This window comes from Haliotis cracherodii, unplaced genomic scaffold, assembly GCF_022045235.1.
Source record: "Haliotis cracherodii isolate W230 unplaced genomic scaffold, xgHalCrac1.p SCAF_11, whole genome shotgun sequence".
Lineage (NCBI taxonomy): Eukaryota > Metazoa > Mollusca > Gastropoda > Lepetellida > Haliotidae > Haliotis > Haliotis cracherodii.
Window position 1 is genome coordinate 27023314 of NW_027266266.1, and position 20257 is coordinate 27043570.

At 38.4% G+C, this 20257-nt stretch overlaps 1 protein-coding gene across 1 annotated transcript in view; it reads left to right on the forward strand.

The window, feature by feature from the left end:
* Positions 1-20257, forward strand: part of LOC139456380 (sodium- and chloride-dependent GABA transporter ine-like) — a 114321-nt gene that overhangs the window by 47120 nt on the left and 46944 nt on the right. The window contains exon 2 of the mRNA XM_071238042.1: positions 19861-19995. Coding sequence (XP_071094143.1) covers positions 19861-19995 — 135 coding nt within the window. The remainder of the gene's footprint in view (positions 1-19860; positions 19996-20257) is intronic.

Sequence of the window (20257 nt, forward strand, 5' to 3'; positions counted from 1 at the left end):
GTGACTGTGTTGATTTTGCCATCACAAGTGATAAATATTTGAAATCATCATCTGTCAAGGATCTTTTTCATTGTATTAATTCCAATTTAATTATTGGTTTGTTAAAAGAAATAGAATTATTAAATAAATTAAACATATGTTTTGTAATTAATAAATAAATGATCTTTTTAGGCTGTGACTGTTGATTTTGCCATCACAAGTGATAAATATTTGAAATCATCATCTGTCAAGGATCTTTTTCATTGTATTAATTCCAATTTAATTATTGGTTTGTTAAAAGAAATAGAATTATTAAATAAATTAAACATATGTTTTGTAATTAATAAATAAATGATCTTTTCAGACTTGGTAGAAGGAAATTAGTTAACTTAGATTGTTAGTGGCTGTACCCTTGATGGGGGTTGAAGTAGTGTAAAATGATTGTCCCCCAGAGAAGGTGTGTAAGACCACGTCATTCGAAGTAATTTTTGTTTCTGCCACATTTTTAATCATAGAATATGTGTTCATTAAAATTTGACCGGAAGCATCCCTATGTGGTGGGGACTTAAGATTGTATAAATGGTTGCACTAACCCCCTAGGACTGAGGGCTGGGGCCAAATAGTGGTAATTTGGCTATATTGCTTTTCTCTGGAACTAAGCAATTGATATCAACCGTATTTGGCTGGAAGCATTCTCCGTTTGTGAGGATTCAAAATTATACAAATGGAGGAGCTGACCCCCACAAGGGGCTGAGAGGCGGGGCCAAATAGGGGTAATTTGGCTATATTGCTTTAAAAGACTTCCTCTCTGGAACTAAGAGATAGATACCAACCATATTTGGTTGGAAGCATTCTCCAACGCGACATTAAACCCCATTTCATCTCACCTCACCTTATCCCAGCGACACTTTCAGAAAGGTGTAAGTATGTCTTGCTGCACTGAAAGCACTGGTCACATTCCCTGGGGTGGGATATCCCCTTTTATAGTGGTGTAACAATATGGCGTTACAGTATTGTATGGCGATATAAGGCCCACCATACAATATAGCGATTTACAACCCTTGTATTGCAATACATTAGATACATTACATTCCATTAAAAGTTATATTGGTGTTAAAACATGTGAATAAAAACAAACTGTTCAACCACCAACTTCCTTAGATTCTCACGTTTTTCATGGTTGGACATAAACCACATAACTTAGACAGTGCCCTCTAGCCTATATGTTTCTGCCTACAATATCCCATCTTTGATCTCATTTAACATTTAACAACCAATGATTCATGGTTGTGAAACACCTACAAAGAGAAAGAATATGAACTTGTGACATACAAGTACTGTATTGGGATATGACTCGGATCGCACCCTTAGTATCGGGATATATATTGTATCGCAACCCCACCATATCGTTACTCTCTACCCTTTTGTTGTACATATAACCGAGTAGGTTGCTGTCTAACCTAAACACATAACAAGTGCTTTAAAGTGTGTTTATTCTTGCCAAAATAAGTTTTGAGAGCTGTTTCATGGAAAATATGTTAAACAAATTCCATCCATTCATCATTTACATATCCCTAGGTGGAGGTCATTGTGAAGGAATTATCCTTGTCCTTGATAAGTGAGTAGCATCCACTGACATGCCTCCCTTAGTCCCCCATTACTAATCTGCACACCATCTGCAGAATTTCTTTATATGCCCTGTATCTCTCGGACAGTTATTGGTGATGAAAATAGTATTTTTATTAATTTACCGTATTTTCTTGACTATAGTGCGCACCCAAGTATAATGAGCGTACCCCCACCCCCCCATGGTCAGTACAAATTTGAAATTTGAGATAAAAAATAACCAGACATGTTGATTTACCATTTAAATTGTATTTTGTGTTCTGCTAGGCATTGTTTTACATCCAGGGATTAAGATTACCTTGTGTATTTCTCGTAAACTACCCCGGTAAGCCAGAAAAAGCAATCAGCTGTACACACGTTTTCTTGGAATCTACCAGTGATTCAGTTAAAACTTACCCTATTATATAATTTTAAAGGATTTTGATGCAGTGATGGGGGAAAATTGTATCTGAAACTATTTTTTTTATCAGGAATAATATATTCTAATATCTTTATTTTGAATAAAAGTAATGAAATAACTTACAAACACAAGTCCAGATATACAATGAACACTTTTTATGACCAGACAGTGTAATTACATGATTAATTTGTGTACTTCATGATTAATTTGCGTACTTGTTACGGATTTGTTGACATGGTATTTCTGGTGTTACATGCTCATGGTAATGTCTTTGCATTAGGGGAAAAATATCAAAACTCAATTATGGCATGTATAATGCGCACCCCCTTCTACACAGCTGTGATTATTTTTTTTATAAAGTGTGCACTACACTTAAGCAAATATGGTACATGTACTTGGAAATTTTGAAACAAATTACTGCCATTTATGGGGCGGTCAGGTAATTTAGTGGTTAAAAGGGTTCACTCATCACGCCGAAGACCCGAGTTCGATTCCCGACATGGGTACAATGTGTGAAGCCCATTTCTGGTGTCCCCCGCCAAGATATTGCTGGAATATTGCTAAAAGCGGCGTAAAACCATACTCACTCACTACTGTCATTTACTGCATTGTTCTCTGTTTGTGTGTCAAGTCCCAGTCTTTATGTATTTACTGGTAAACCAGGATAAGTTGAACCAACTCACAAAATGTGTGTGAGACAAGTAGGCAATGCACAGAATTCGGGCCAACATATTTGATTTGTGACAGGTAGAGAGGGTGTACACATGCAGGTCATGAGGATGACATTGACTGCGCTCCCATGGACACACATGTTGCTCATAAGAGGCCAGTGTGACAAGTCAACTCCAGAATTCTCTGAAAGTCAAAGATAGAAGTCAATTACAAGCAAATAAACACGTCAAAGCTAGGTAAGCATGGTCAAATCATGCATCCTCAGGCTCGAGAATTGGCCAGTAATGTCATAAATTACATGGAGAAAGAATGGACATATAAATCTCAAACCTTGTCAAAAGCCTGCATTGCTGCTGGTCTGTCTGTATCAATGCTAAAGCGCATCAGGATGTGAAGACAAGTGCTATGATTATCCACTTATCTCAAAATTAAATCCAGCTAGCAATATTACGTTTACAGCATGCTGAAACCCCATAAACAATCACATGGGATTAATTAAGGAGTATATGACCGAGTCAACTATCTCTATGTTAAGGTCTCAGCCTACACAATCATTTGATGAATGACGTGACACTATTCATTAGTGTTCTCTGGCGTAAAAAAAAGTATGAAAATGAATTCCCTCCATTGTCATGACATTTGCTTTTTCCGTCATCAGGGACCTCACATCAACACATACTTTTATGTGCGATAGAACTCACCACTAGAACTCGTTAACAGACAGACATCATACTACTTGTCGCAGACCACCTGCTACCCCGTTCCTCATACATAGTCATACAGGTTTAATTGTGAGGTCACAATTCAGCTGGCTTACCTTTGTACTTGTAAATCAGTAACACTCATCATACTGGGGCCCAGTCATCAGCATATTCATCTGTTGTTGCAAAGGTTGACTGATTTGTTTACACAATGAAAATTCTGATTGATTATGAACTACTGAGGCAGTCAAGGCCCTGTATAAGAAAAATGTAAAGTAAAGCAGTCATGTTACATGTACTTATAAAAGCTGACAATAATTATGCAGTATTACTGGAAAATTGCTGGCGTTGAGTAAAATCTCAACTCACTCACTGACAACATATTTCATGCTGCAGGTTAGCAAATATGTCAACTCCTACATGAAATAATTGGACTTTCTTAAGTAGGACTGAATGGCATTAACAGTATATTGCTGTATGCTTTCCAAACAATATGTATTGCAATTTTCTTTCTGTGTTCTGGTATTTGGGCGGCGGTCGGATAGCCTAGTGGTTAAAGCGTTCGCTTGTCACGCCGAAGACCCGGGTTCGATTCCTGACATAGGTACAATGTGTGAAGCCCATTTCTGGTGTCCCCTGCCATGATATTGCTGGAATATTGCTAAAAGCGGCGTTAAACCATACTCACTCACTTACCCTGGTATTTGGGGGAGGGGGGGGGAAAGAGGTTTCGTTATTATTTGTATCATTTAATCTAAAATCTATCACAAATGATGTTCACCTGCAAAATTGATTGACAAAATGACAGCAATGCAGAAGGAACATCTCTCTCCTCTTGTTATCTGTCAACGTGCATGTTGACGAGGAATTAGCTCTTGGGGGAATAAAGGACAAAATAGACATCACTGTCCTGGAATGTTTTATGCACAACATGTAAACAATAAACAACATTTGCACCATGAGCAGAATACCTGCTCTGACAACACAAACACAGCGATGAGCGGACCTTCCAGCTCAGGCGTACATGAGGTGAGCAGAGCTCCAGCTCATCTCAGGGCGTTTCCTACGAGCGGCACATTCTGCTCGAGGTCGTCCCTACACCAACGCTCTGAATACCAAGCTTGACTAACACCGTAGTAACTGTGTAATGGTAACGCATATATAGTAATGAACAACAATGGAAAGTCATTGACGTTGCTCCTGACATGGGACTTCTGGGGGTGATGAACCGACACAGCTCAGGGGATGAACAATTAAGGCAATAAATGTCATACTATAAATTACAGTAATTAACGGGAAGTGATTCAGTAGCCCAGGTTGGCTGTCAGTCAACATACAAAGAAGTTTTGGTGAGAATTAACAACGGGGATTAGCGCCTAAAAGGTAATGACAATTAAATAATGGAGACATGCCTACATGGTTATTAGCCTTTGGAAGTCAAATGCACTTCAGACAATAGTAGTCATAAATCAGTCACTGTGAACAATTTTCAGCAAGATGAATGAATAGCCTCATACATTAACCTCATTTTCCTCCATGTGCACTGAGAAATAGAACGTTATGTTCCATGGTTTCTGGCTGTTTGTTGTGTATGAACCATGGTCATGGCCACAGTAAGAACCAATGATCCTGTTGATGGGTAAATAATGCAGGGACTTCCCCAGCATATATCAGCATACACAAAGCCCCCTCATTGTGGCTAACCAGTGCTTTGTACTCCTGGTATTGACATCAGGTCATCCAGCCTGAGCATTCTGAAAGGCATGGTTTGAAATTGGGACAATATAAACACACACGTAACTACTTACACCTCTCTAAATACGCCCGACAGCATTTCTGCTGCATTTTCTAGCCGATTTGAGGTATTATCTCGCCACTTTTGAGTCACTTTCGCGATACTTTCAAGGCACTATCACGAACTTATCACAAAATAGTTTCGCGATACAAGGGAAGTGACTTTTGAAATGTAGTGTACTTTGAAAACTAATGAAACACTTGTTGGACCAATTATTTGTTCAGTGACAGGCAAGTAAATTTTTGTATGTCACATTCAGAAAGTCATAACAGCTTGTGAAGAATTCAAGTCTCAGACAGTGAGACCAATTTTGTTTACAGACATCCTTGATTGCAAGATCAACAACCTTTTTTTTTTATTATTGCCATCTCTGCCTGTGTTTGTGGGTTTGTTGTTTAATGCTGCTATCAGCAATATTCCAGCTATATGACAGTCCAGTGATTGGTATTCTGATCCAAGTCATCAAGGAACGATGACCTAATCATCCAAGTCACCAAGTCTGACCACCCAATCCACAGGTTGCTGGAGGCCTATTCTAAACTTATCAACCATGGCATTTGTGATTTCAAGGTATCTGACAAATTGGGTGAGGCCAGAATCCCTACAGGGTCATCCACCTGTTTAATCTCCAAACAGATCAGTATGACATTCAGACAATGCATGAGCTCATTCAAACATCGGTTGTTGGCAATCTGAAGTGTTCTGATCTAGATGTGACCAACGGGCATAGACTAGCAGGTAAAGTTGCACCAGGACACCTTTTCTCCCTGCTCCTGTGCAGCAAGGCTTACTGTTGGGACATGTTCAGTTCATCACTGGAAGGAATTTTAGATTTTTATATAAATATAAAACAGTCATGAATTACCCCAGAATAATTGTATGTCTCTTAATCTGTTTATAGTTCAATGAAAATGGATAAAGTGTATTGATATTTAATGTGTTTGTAACCAGTGCTTAAAATTATTTTAAAACCCAAGAAGTCAGTCAGGTGACCCATAACTTTTGCATGCCCATTTTCAATGTTACCTGTTCGCATTCAGACATCATGAATAGTGAAAAATTACGAAAAATAAGAGACAAATTGCATCTTGAAATCAGTTGAAATAATGCAAACTATTTCTCGAAAACCGAATACGCAAGTAGTCTTAAAATTATCAACCAGACAGGCAGGCAGGTGGAAGAAAATTTCAGACAGCCTGTCAGAAAAGTTACCGGCAATGGGCAGATGGGCGGGCAGTTATTTCGAACGCTGTTGACTAGTACCAATAAAGAAAGCACTCCACATGATAACTGAATTTTATATTACTGGATTTGACAGTCTTACAGTTTGAACATGCGGATGAAATGCAGTATCAGCCTTGTCCACAGTGGGGAATGACAAGGAGGAAAGTAGGACCTAAAAATGTCTGGTTTTATTTTCCTTCAGTTTATGAAACAAATATATGTATTGATAGTTAAAACAAAAGCAACTTGGACCATCTTCCTAGTTATCATTTTGCGTGTGTTTTAAGAAGCCCAAGACCCAAACCTCCTAAAGTTTATTATTCTTTGATCTTTCAAGGTTACATGGGCTGAATGTGTGAGTGCCTCTTTGAACAGTATTCCAGTTCCAGTTGGAAGGGAAGGAAAGCCTGAAACGATATAGTTCTCAAATGTTTAGCATCTAGATGGTGAGACCGACGAGCATGGGTATGGTCACTGATAAACCTAGAAATATAATTGGGGCGAACCGGAATTCGAGCCCACGATCATAGGTTTCTGGAATGTCAAAGGGGTGCACCTCTGCACAGCAAATATTTATATCTGGTGCCCCTCACATGGGTTGAAGATCTACTTAATGGGATCTCTCAAGAAGTTTAATGTTTTTGTGTGTTCAATGCAGTGATGTTTGAAAGTTTCTTTGTTTGTGGTGTAATGAGTTAATTTTACCAAGTTATGGTAGTCCATGCGATCATGAAATTCTGAATGGGAACATTTGCAGTAGACTTCAGACTGAAAAGTGGTCCTTGGTAATCAGCCCTAGAAAAATCTCTATATGAGGGGAAAACCAGAGGAGAACCTTAAACATCGATAAACTCTTAGCCCTGTATGCATCATGTCATACAATCAGTATAAATCTATAGGCACACCACAGAAACCAGATTGTCTGGTTCACTATGTACCTGACACAATAAATCATTGCCACACTGTATCCCAGATTCTCTCTGTGATTTTATGTCACAGAAATGTCAAACAAACAATGAATAAATGTATGTGAAGAAATAGGTATGGTTCTGCAAGATTGGCCAATAGATTTTGAGTGATGTCCCCTTTTAGTTTTTGGACATGCTGAATATGGCAAAAGGAGAACAACAGGAAGTAGATGGTTAAAGTTTGAAGAGTCTAACAGGATCAAAGGAAGTCATCCATTCAATTTCCACCCACATCATTCTTTCTGAAAAGCTGATAAACCCATAACAGAGGATGGTGAAGTTTGTTCATGTTGCTATCAGGTGAGAGAGTCTCAGTGAGGGCATGTCTCACAAGGCAATCACTATATTTACAATCCCTCACCTCTTGAGGGAGTAACAGAGCACCTGCCCGGACAATCCATCACCTTTTGAGGGAGTAACAGAGTACCTGGCCAGACAATCCTTCTCACCTGGAGGAGGTAACAGAGAACCTGCCCAGACCTTCCTTTACCACTCGAGGAGGTAACAGAAAACCTGCCCGAACCTTCCTTTACCACTCGAGGAGGTAACAGAGCACCTGCACAGACCTTCCTTTTCCACTTGAGGAGGTAACAGAGCACCTGCCCGGACCTTCCTTTACCACTTGAGGTAACAGAGCACCTGCCCAGACCTTCCTTTACCACTCGAGGAGGTAACAGAGCACCTGCACAGACCTTCCTTTACCACTCAAGAAGGTAACAGAGCACCTGCACAGACCTTCCTTTACCACTTGAGGAGGTAACAGAGCACCTGCACAGACCTTCCTTTACCACTTGAGGAGGTAACAGAGTACCTGCCCGGACCTTCCTTTACCGTTTGAGGAGGTAACAGAGCACCTGCACAGACCTTCCTTTACCACTTGAAGAGGTAACAGAGCACCTGCCCAGACCTTCCTTCACCACCCGAGGAGGTAACAGAGCACCTGCCCAGACCTATTCTGACCCAGAATCCCCACGGTACTCTGGAAAGGTTTTTACAGAAGGTATAAGTGACTTGTTGTTCAGTTCAGTCAATTTCTGGCCGAAACGTGTTTGAAATATATAAATATATACACTATAATGTGTTCTGACTTACAGAAGATATTGGCTGGTGCATTTTGTTTCATGACATGTTTGTTGGAGTACCCGGTAGTGACGTACGACATAACAACAAGAAGCAGCACAGTGTTGGTCTTCACACAATCACTACAAACTAAACATATACAGCAATTGCACATGTACATAAAATGTGGAATGTTATCGACACAAAATTGTAATACCCGGTATATTAAACCATACATTTTGGTTACTTCTTAGTAAAATATCACAAACAGTTAAAAACTGAAGAATTTTATGCATCAGAAAACACACAATCATGTAAAGAAAGTAATGTTTGTGACAGTTTCCAAGGACTGCTTCCAGTTCAATAGTCAAGTGAAGCTTTGACACTTTTCCCATACCCAGCACGTTCATTCTTATGTACTTTGAGAATTATTTTGAAATTAAGTAATTATATATAAATTCAATCGTGGGGGAGAAAAACAAGGGACACAATTGATAGTATACCGTTTAGGTGAAACCTACAGACACAGAAGGACACAAATGCCAGCAGGTCCAACTGGTAGTGGCATCTTGGACAACTCAACAACCTTTTTCCCCCATTAATTCTTTCATGTTCTATATTAACTGTAAACCATTTAATGTTAACACAAAACAAGTTGGTATATAAAGCCTTCTGCTGCTAACAACATTTGGTATTTTAAGAAATAATAAAAGTCTTGGTTGATTACTCATTGAATTCATTTTAGTTTCCCAAGGGAGAATGACGTTTCTTTACCTGCCCATGTTACTTCCGAACAAATTGCATCAATGATAGAAACAGTATATTTCCTTGCAAAATAACGAAGAAAAAGCATTAATCAACAAAGAATCAATCCCAACCATCAACTTAGACATCATAATTTTTCTGATGGAGTCTGATTCAATAGCAGCATCAGAAAATAAAGTTGATGTGTGCAGTACAATATTCATGGGGCAAGTGGAACGTAGAAGCCGACTACCTCTGTTGCTTATTTCAATCACAATGAAACTAGATTTTCCTGACCTAATATTAGTCAGTGACTGACTATAGTTATTAGTATTTGTGAGTCACACAACATCATATGTAACCTGTAGTGGGTACGTGTCACAACCAAGAGCATAATTCTGACAAATTAAATAATAAAGTAAGTTCCTAATCATCTTCAGGTTATTCTAATTTCTTGCTTGACGGTTTCACCAACAAAATTTGAATAAAGTTTTAAAGTCTGTTGAGTAATGAATGAAAAATCTTCAAAGTTGGGGCAACACAAAAATTGGAAGCGAACTAACTCTTTGACTTGTTGACACTATATATATTTTATAAAAAAAAGTGTTTTTTGGGGGGTAGGTGGGTTTGGGTTAAAACAAAACACATTAATCAAGTGATTGTAAATTTCTAGTTTCTAACGCATGATAGCATAACAAAGGATGAAAAGAAATGAAAATACTTGAAAAAGACAATACAAGAGAGTCTCTCCGAGTGCTAGCTGCTCAAATCATTTTACAACTATTTACAGCTATTCTGTTCACAATTATCTACACCAAAATACTAAAACTAATCAAAATATGCACACAGCCCAATAACTGATTAGAATATGTCTGACATAATATAATAATTTCAATTGTGACTACCTGTCATTCATTCATGATGTGGAATTCCTATTAAACAGTGAATCATAATATACATGTATTTCAAAGGTTCTCAAAATCTTAACTCATGGATATTTGATATACCTAGAAAAACAATTCATCAGTAATTTCACCGGGTAATTTATATTATGGAATCATAATGACAATGAACACAATAGTGTTGCAGAAAACACTGGCTGTACAATATTCAGTCAAAGCCTTCATTCACATACAGCAACAAACACCATTCACATAACACTGGTCCTCACACAGATATGCACCATCAACAGTAACTGCAAAACACTGGACACATCTCCGCTGTGTTCACTCAACCACACTCACATAACACTAGCTTTAGGTAAAAGGAAAATGGAAAAACTGATCAATGATGTTTTTGATTATTTCCAAATTTGATGTAACAAACATCCTTCCAAGTACATGTAAATAAGGTAATTCAAGGAACTTTCAACAATCCTTACCCACTTTGGGATAAGTTGAAAGGATGAAGTGTCTAAAAGCCAAAATATGACGGCTAAAAAAATATCTTATATGTCATGCCATAGCTACACAAAGATATATTTATGTATGTCCCCTCAGAAACTTAAAAATGTTGTTAGTCGACGAGATACAAATAGTCAGGCCAAGAAGGTAGGTAACATGTCAAAACCATGCAAGGTTGATAAATTAGACAGTTTTCAGAGGGATCAAGTCAGACGTGCAATTGTTAAACTGCACACAGAAAATAACTACCTGTCCCTAAGAATTTGGAAGAAACACCTTGAAACTGACCATGATTTACGTGTTACAAAGTACAAACTATGGCAGCTGTTGCATACATTTGGTTACAAATACAAAAAGATAACTGGAGAAAAGAGGGCTGTGTTGTGTGAACAGTCTGACATTGTTCGTCTCCGAAATCATTACCTTCGTACCATCAAGGAGAAACGTGAAGAAGGATATGAGCCCATCTTCTTAGATGAGACATGGGTAAATGCGTCACACACAGCCAGCAGTCAGTGGGTACCCAGTGGTGACTGTAAGGAGTCTGGTAGAAAGTTACCAATGGGAAAGGGTGAAAGACTCATAGTTCTCCATGCTGGTTCTGCTAGTCAGGGTTTTCTCCCAGACTGTGACCTCGTCTTTAGAGCCAAGGCCAAAGACAACAGAGACTACCACACAGAAATGAACGGCAATGTATTTCTGGCGTGGGTGAAAGATAAATTAGTCCCTGCTTTGCCTACCAAGTCTCTCATTGTCATGGACAATGCACCGTATGATAGTGTGCAGGATCAAGAAGGCAAGACTCCAACCTCTAATAACCGTAAAGGAGACATGAATACTTAGCTGCAACGGAGGAACATTACCTTTCCTTCTCGAGCGACGAAACCACAGCTCTATGAAATCATGAAAACTATGAAACCTGACCCCGTGTAAAAAGTTGACAGTTACATCAAGGGTCAGGGTCATGCTGTCTTACGACTGCCACCTTGTCACTGCGACCTGAATCCAATCGAGTTGGTATGGGGCACCGTCAAGGGTGACGTTGGACGATCGAACACAACGTTCAAATTACGAGACGTTGAAAAACTTGTAAAGGAATCCGCTGGTCGGGTAACAGTAGAAACATGGATGCATTGTGTGGCCACAGTCGTTGACGACATAGAGCCACGTTATTGGTCACGAGAAGGACTACGGCCAGCAACAGTCCAACCTATAATAGTGGCAGTCGGTTCAGGCACCAGCAGTTCCGACGACGAGATCTATGGCATGAGCGAGTCAGATTGCGACTGAAATTATCATGAGATGGCCCCTCTAACGCTCTGTCATTTCCCCTACCACAGAACGTGCAGTGCATGCGTGCTTGCGCTGTGCCTTCCACGGTTTGTCCCCCCTACGTGTCATGTACACATTTCTATACAAAATATCATGATAGATCTTAAAGAACTTCATCTGTCATGGGTCTTAAAATAAACAAAATTCAGATTTTGTTGGGTAAAGGGTATTCATGGTCAAGTAGATTATTGATGTTTCATACACTTTTCTGGATTAGTTAGTTTGCAATTCATCGTTCTCATTTGGAGTCAAACGGACTGTTACTGTAATTTTATCAACAATGACTTAGTACATCCCAGATAGAACAGCAACACTATTACACTTTGTGATGATGTATATTTGCACACACTGATTATGTAAATCGTTGTCGCTGAGTGGTAGTGTACCTATGGCACAAGGCAAGAGATCATGGCATGAATAAGTAAACCAAATATCACAATTAATGTAAATGTATTTACTTGCTCCATTGTCATGAGCATAGGATAACATTTATATTGCATTGTAATGGTCATCATGTTTATTCCATGTCCTATTAGTCATGACAGCTCAACTGGAAGTATAAAATCTAGTTTTTAATATGTCCACCACTTGTCTGTTGCATAGTGCAACAGTATTATACAATATTGACTACTTGTAGTAGTTAATATGTATATTTATGTTTGTTTGAACTCTTGTGAGGTCTAAAGTAATGGTTACGCACATTTATTCACTTATTTGACAATTCATAAATAGGAATTTGTTTGTAAATGCATCTTCTTATTGTTCTTTTGCAGCCATATCATCCCGATGAAATGCAAAATAGAATATAAATCCGAAAACAACAGTTCGTCTGAAATGACATGAAAGTTATTTATTTGTCCACACCAACTTGTCACCATAATTTCAGACATTGTCATGAAGTAGTGAAAACGTTGTTTAACAAACTCTCATGTGTTTCAATGCCTATTATTACAAGGGGGTCTGCGCAATAAACAAAACAGCTCTAGGGCATCGCGGAACATAGGGGTAGTCTCAAAACTTCTATCAGGAAATATTTTCACTGTCACCACGGACTTATATAACATTATACAAGTCTGTGCTGTCACTGACAAAATTATTTGACTGACAGTTGCATGATTTAAACCATCTCTTAGAAATAATATTAATAGCAATACCAAGAACATCACTAACATTGCTTGGATAATATTTTAAAGTTTCTCATTTTATATTCCGTTTTATAACTACTACAGAAAGATATGCACCTGATTTAGACTTTTCATTTGACAGGATTTTATTACAGAAAAGACAGTAGTGGGTTGGCCTCACTCGCGAATTTCACGTGCAAATGTAGGGCTGTTCAGTTTACAGTGCAGACCCCCTTGTAACAACATGCATTGAAACACAACAATTACAAGATAGTTTGTGAAACAACTTTTTCTCTACTTCATGAAAATGTCTGAAATTATAGTGATGAACTCGAGTTGATATGGACAGATAAACAACTTTCATGCCATTTAAGACGAATTGTTGCTTTTAGATTTATATCTATTTTGCATTTCATCTGTACGATATTTCAGCAAACGCCCTATAATTCCTGCCAAAGTTACTTGATTCTTCATAATTCAGGTTTTATTGCTGATTTCGACTTGGGATATGGCAATATGGCCTAGAATTCAAATTTTCATAAGTACCCTTTTTTCCACCTAAAGTTATTATGAAAGGTACGGGTATATGAAATATTAAGCTTCCTGTTTATACATTGCAGGTAAGATATTGTTTTGCACGTTTTATTGGACAATTGTGTATTTTGTGTATTTCCAAGTTTGTGCTGTAATTTGCATTATTGTCAAATTTTACATGCCATTGTGAAGTAAACATGCCCAAACTAGTATGACATAGCTGTATTATGAAGTAAACATGCCCAAACTAGTATGACATAGCTGTATTATGAAGTAAACATGCCCAAACTAGTATGACATAGCAGTTTTATGAAGTAAACATTCCCAAACTAGTATGACATACCGTAGCTGTATTATGAAGTAAACATGCCCAAACTAGTATGACATAGCTGTATTATGAAGTAAACATGCCCAAACTAGTATGACATAGCTGTATTATGAAGTAAACATGCCCAAACTAGTATGACATAGCAGTATTATGAAGTAAACATTCCCAAACTAGTATGATATACCGTAGCTGTATTATGAAGTAAACATGCCCAAACTAGTATGACATAGCTGTATTATGAAGTAAACATGCCCAAACTAGTATGACATAGCAGTATTATGAAGTAAACATTCCCAAACTAGTATGACATACCGTAGCTGTATTATGAAGTAAACATGCCCAAACTAGTATGACATAGCTGTATTATGAAGTAAACATGCCCAAACTAGTATGACATAGCTGTATTATGAAGTAAACATGCCCAAACTAGTATGACATAGCAGTATTATGAAGTAAACATTCCCAAACTAGTATGATATACCGTAGCTGTATTATGAAGTAAACATGCCCAAACTAGTATGACATAGCTGTATTATGAAGTAAACATGCCCAAACTAGTATGACATAGCTGCATTATGAAGTAAACATGCCCAAACTAGTATGACATAGCTGTATTATGAAGTAGATGTGTCAGCTTAGGGATATTAATAGCCATATACTAATTGAAGTTCTTTCTTTCTGTTATAGTCAATCTAATGTTTGTCCCTCATAAAAAACAAGAATCAGAATAATAAAATCAAGAAAGTTTGAATTTCGTGTTGTTATCAACATAGAATTTCAAACAAATAGAGGTTATCACACGAGTGTCTTTGGGGATGGTAAATATCCTGTATTAGGAATAAACATTATATTTAGCAAGCCTTGGCGAGCTCAATACATAGTGTTTATTCCTAATACAGGATATTTACCATCCCCAAACACACAAGCGTGATAACCTCTTTATCATATAATGTCATTCTTTAATTTTGTGCTTGAAAATCGCTTTCCCTCTCTCACAAACATTACCTAAACATTGCGAGTTTTCCTGGAATGCGTGCATTAATATTTATTATGTCACAGGGTAAGTGATGAAATCTGTTTCTTTTACAGTGGCAAAGTAAAATATACGCATAACAACAACAAAAATTGTCAAAGGGAAGCTACTCTAACCCTAGTCTATGAGACGTCATGGCCACGATGGCCTGTCCTGTCAAAACGTTAGAAGTGCAATCAGATGTACACACAGCGACAAAATGAAACAAGGTAACAATTCAAATATATTTCGGCCAAATCCAACTATTTTAATTTGTGGAAAAGGTTTCAAGCCGCAGAGGTCTACAAGCACAGATATGGCTACTGATCCCGCTTGGCTAGGGCTAGTGCCCTCGCAAAATTGTTTCAAAATTTATATCTCCAAAGTTGCCAAAACTTAAAAAATGCCTTTGCGACGTCACAGTTAGACACTGATTTGAAGTATATTGGAATGTGCTTTTGCTTATGATAGCAATTATCTCTGTGGTTTATCCAGATTCCCGATGGTTAATTTTGACTCGATTGCCGAATGACAAGGGCGGCGCCATGTTTGTTAATAAACACAAAAAGTAGTCCCTACTTGACCTTTGATATTTGCATCTCTATCCACATTTGACCCCAACGGATATCGTTTTTATCCGTTGGCTTTATCCTGCCAAGAAACCTACCCATTATATGATAAAATATTTCATCTGACATCATTCCATCAATCGACTGAATGAACTGAAAACCCACAACTGTCTTCATTTCTAAGAGAGAGAAAGTCCATTTAGCCCCTGTGTGCTTTCAGCAGTATCACTAAAATAAATAAAAAATGGTGTGGGTGATTTTTTTAGCGTCTATCACTAGATTGAGGTGAAAGGTTTTTCAGCTTTGAAATTTTTGTACTTCTATAGGGACGTACGTGCATGCGTGCGTGCGTGCGTGTGTGTGTGTGTGGCTGCTTGTACTAGTCTGGGCTGATGCCGGTTGTATAAAGCCTACCTACTCAGAAACTATGCCATTGTTGAACATGGATACCCTTCTCAGAAACATTATGCTGACTCTGAGCTGGCCAGTTCTTGTTTTTATCGACTTAATGCCGAACATCATGCTGGGTCACAACGTTTTAATTATTCTTATCTTTTGGTGTGATGCCCAGGGATTGAACCACCGACCTTCGGCTCTCCAGGCAGAAGCTCCATCCACTAGACCACAGAAGTGGGGTCTCGAGCAAATCGGATGTCAGCTATCTAAAACAATTTGGCTTCATTTACCACATCGATTTGGAAATGTTTAGCTCAGCTAAAAGGAAATCACCACAGAACAACTATTGCCTTGACAGTACACTGTTGGGTTCTTTGTGGTGCTCAGAAACGACAAGCTGTATAAAATGGCATGGCTTTAGTTGTATTAGCATTCAGATTAAGCTGACTATATTCACAGTAAGAGATACAGATAAGAGATAAGGATATAAAATGCTGGTACCAATACTTTAGGTGCCTCAATGCTCATTGCCTCATCAGAAAGGTGACCTTACATGACCTCCTGTGGAAGTGTCCTCTGGTATTCACTCAGAGGTATTGTATTTAAGTAAAACGTCTGAGTCGGTGAGAGTGAGTAAAGACATGGTGTCTCCTTAGGATGTCACAAGTTTAAGGCCTTCATGTTTGCACCAAGTCTCTGGATCCGTGAATCCAGGTTAGAATTGATCTTCAGCAACCCATGCTTGTGGTAAGAGGTTACTAATGGAATAGGGTGGTCAGGCTCGCAGACTTGGTTGATGGATCGATGCTCATGATGTCAATCACTGGGTTGTCTGGTCCAGACTCAGTTATTTACAGACCGCCGTCATATAGCTGAGTATGAAGTTAGGCAACAAACAAACAAAAGGTAACAAAGAGGGTGTGGTGTCATATCAGATTCATTCATTCACTCATGCGCTGACAGTGGACACATCGCACACCATTTTTGTGCTGCAGATATTGTAAACACACCTGCCTTCAGGAGGGGCAGGAAGATATTTATCTGGGTTCATCTGTTTACGTTAACAAAATTCATGAAAAAAAAAATTGATTATTATTTTTTATTCCAAATAAACAATATTTAATCATACAACATTTTGTTTCTTTATGTTTGAAAATTCAGGACAGGTGCTATAAATAAGGATTAGCTACAAATACATATGTTTGCTGTGTCATGATATTGATTCACGTGCATGACGCAGCAATTCAAGATGTGGCACATCAGAGGAAGAGAAATCAATATGTTTCTAGGTACCAGGTAGACCTTGTCCTGCATGGCCATTCTTGGCTGCTGTGTAATTAGCAACCATGGCTTAATGCCTGTGATTTGGAAGATCAGGGGAAACGTCTCAGTGACTCCACAGATTCTGGACTGATTGATTGATTTGCTGACTCAGTAGTAGAAGGGGGCAAGCTGTAGCGGAGGTTGTAATTATCAACATATAAACTTCATACTAAAACACATACCCAGACAATAGTATGTAACTTCAGACCAGGTATGGCCTATACGACACTAAATATAAAATCATATATATTAAGTCAGATCAGAATAAGATAAATTGAGACATATACATAGACATATGATACGCCCACACACATACACACAGGCACACACACCAAATTACTTGCACAATCACGCACAAGCTCACACGCTCATGCAAAATATTCACTGACTGACACCTTTAGTTTAATATTCATGGACTGACACCTATAGTTAAATATTCATGGACTAACACTGATTGATCAGGCTGCTTCTTACTTATCAACAATAACGCCTGCAAAAGTAGCTTTGATATTTGGTAATCTTATTAGGGTGTCACAAAACTTCCCATGCGCAGTTAAGGCTATTGTTAGCCGTATGTAGATGTAAGACGTATGATATATGTAATATGTGTGATATGTGTAAGATGTTTGACATGTAACGTGTGATATATGTAACATGTGTGATACATGTAAGATGTATGATAATGTAACGTGTGATACGTGTGAGATGTATGACATGAGACGTGTGGTATATGTAAGATGTATGACATGTAACGTGTGATATGTGTAAAATGTATGACACGTATAAGATTATGACATGTGACGTGTGAAACATGTAAGATGTATGACATGAGACGTGTGGTATATGTAAGATGTATGACATGTAATGTGTGATATGTGTAAAATGTATGACATGTGACATGTGTGATATATGTAACATGTGATACGTGTAAGATGTATGACATGAGACATGTGTGATATGTGTAAGATGTGTGACCTGTGTAAGATGTATGACATGTTACATGCGTGATATATGTAATGTGTGATACATGTATTTGTAAGATGGGTGCAATATGTAAGACTTATGACATATGTAATATGTGTGATATGTGTAAGACGTATGACATGTAACGTGTGTAATAGGATTACGTATTACTATTTCTGAAAGTTACTTTAACATCGACTTCCATTGCAATAGTGTCAGTAGGGACAAGAATATCTTCTCAGTGACTGCAACAATGTTCTAAATTCGATGTCAAGGTCAAGGTCACCCAGTGACACGACAGGACATGACCGCTTATTTTTTGCATTTAGGAATGTATACTATATCATTCAACTTGATAAACAACATGGGTAGGACCAACATTATTCCTGTGAAGATCTGGGTATAGAGGATAGGTCTTCAGCAACCCAGGCTTTGCTGTAACAGGCGACTGTGCTTGTCATAAGAGATGACTAAAGGAATCAGATGGTCAGGCTCGCTGACTTGGTTGATGCATGTCATGGTATCCAAATTGCGTTGACCGATACTCATGATGTCAGTCACTGGATTGTCTGGTCCAGACTCAATTGTTTACAGACCGCTGTCATATAGCTTGAATATTGCAGAGTGCGGCATTACACAACGTCAATATCAACCTGTCATTTCCAGTCCCTTCATCATAGTACAATGGCTGTTATATAGCCTTTGACATTATGTGAAATTATATACACAAGTATTTCATTATTACAAATGTAATAGTGGGTAAATTTGGTACTGGGGTCCATGTTTGTTTGAGCAGGGTGTGAGTATACCCCATGATGTCTCATCGTTTTAACAGGTTAGCTACTTATTCAGAAGAATTGATACTGAATGTATTCAAAATATATTCATATACAACAATGGTTTGAAAATATAGTTCCAACATGTTGATGTGAACAAATGTCCAGAGTGGGCCTAACGCAGTATACCAAGAGCGTAAATAACTTTTTAAAAACTATTGTAAACGTAAGATGAGTCACATAACTTATGCAAGCGGCCACTTTTTGCCACATCAGATACAGTTTCTTACTTATGACAAGCCATTCATTACTGTCATCTGCACGCTAGGATGTTTACATCACATGACGGGCTGCGAGTCACTTCAGAGGACTGTTTTCACTGAAATTAGCCGATTGTGTTCAGATTAAACAGCAAAGGCCAAGTTACGTCTTCTGAGGAACCACAATTTTAATGTGCAGTCAGTTGCATCCTGAGTTGAACCAGAATCCCATGATCATTCTATTCGCAGATTTGCCCCAATTTGTTTTGGGTTCCCCCGCTGTTGGCTCTAAATCTCCTAGCTTATTATTATGTTTCCAGGGTTTTAGAACCATACTCCCTCACTAACTGCCTCCGTCAATTTACATGTCACATTATATTTTATACACCATCATATTGTCTCTGGTGGTAGTGTGTCTGCCCGGTGAGACTTGAAGGTCCCTGGTGGGTCATACCAAAAGATGTTAAAAGATGGTACTTGTTACCCTGCCTGGCACTCAGCATTAAGGGCTAAAATTAGGACTGGTCAGCTTGGAGTGGAGTATTCAGTATCTCAGTGGGCCAGCACTATAAAATTGGCATTAGTCCGGACTAGTACAAACAGAAACGCACACATACGTGCATGCATTTCCCAGTGTTTGTATGTGATAAAGAATGAATATGTCTGTTGCAGGGGCCTTTCTCATCCCATTCTTCATCATGCTGGTCTTGTGTGGAGTCCCTCTCACGTACATGGAAATGGCCATCGGACAGTACACGCGGCGTGGACCCATTGGAGCCCTGGACAAGATGTGCCCTTTCTTTAAAGGTCAGTTGTTGTTGTGTCATCAAAAGAACAAGAGGTAAGGTGAGGTAAAATGGGGTTCATATATATTTTTCTTCCTGAGCAACATGCGAGAATTGACATAGTATTTGACAGGTATTGTGGGGAATTAATCAAAGCTGATACTAGGACCAAACACAAGCAGAGAAACCAACCAGTGCGTCGTCATTTAGAGAATAAGTTTGTCCCTATCCCATCTGACTGGTCAAACTTCCTGCCTTGGAGGAAAATAAAGTAGAGCTCGCTC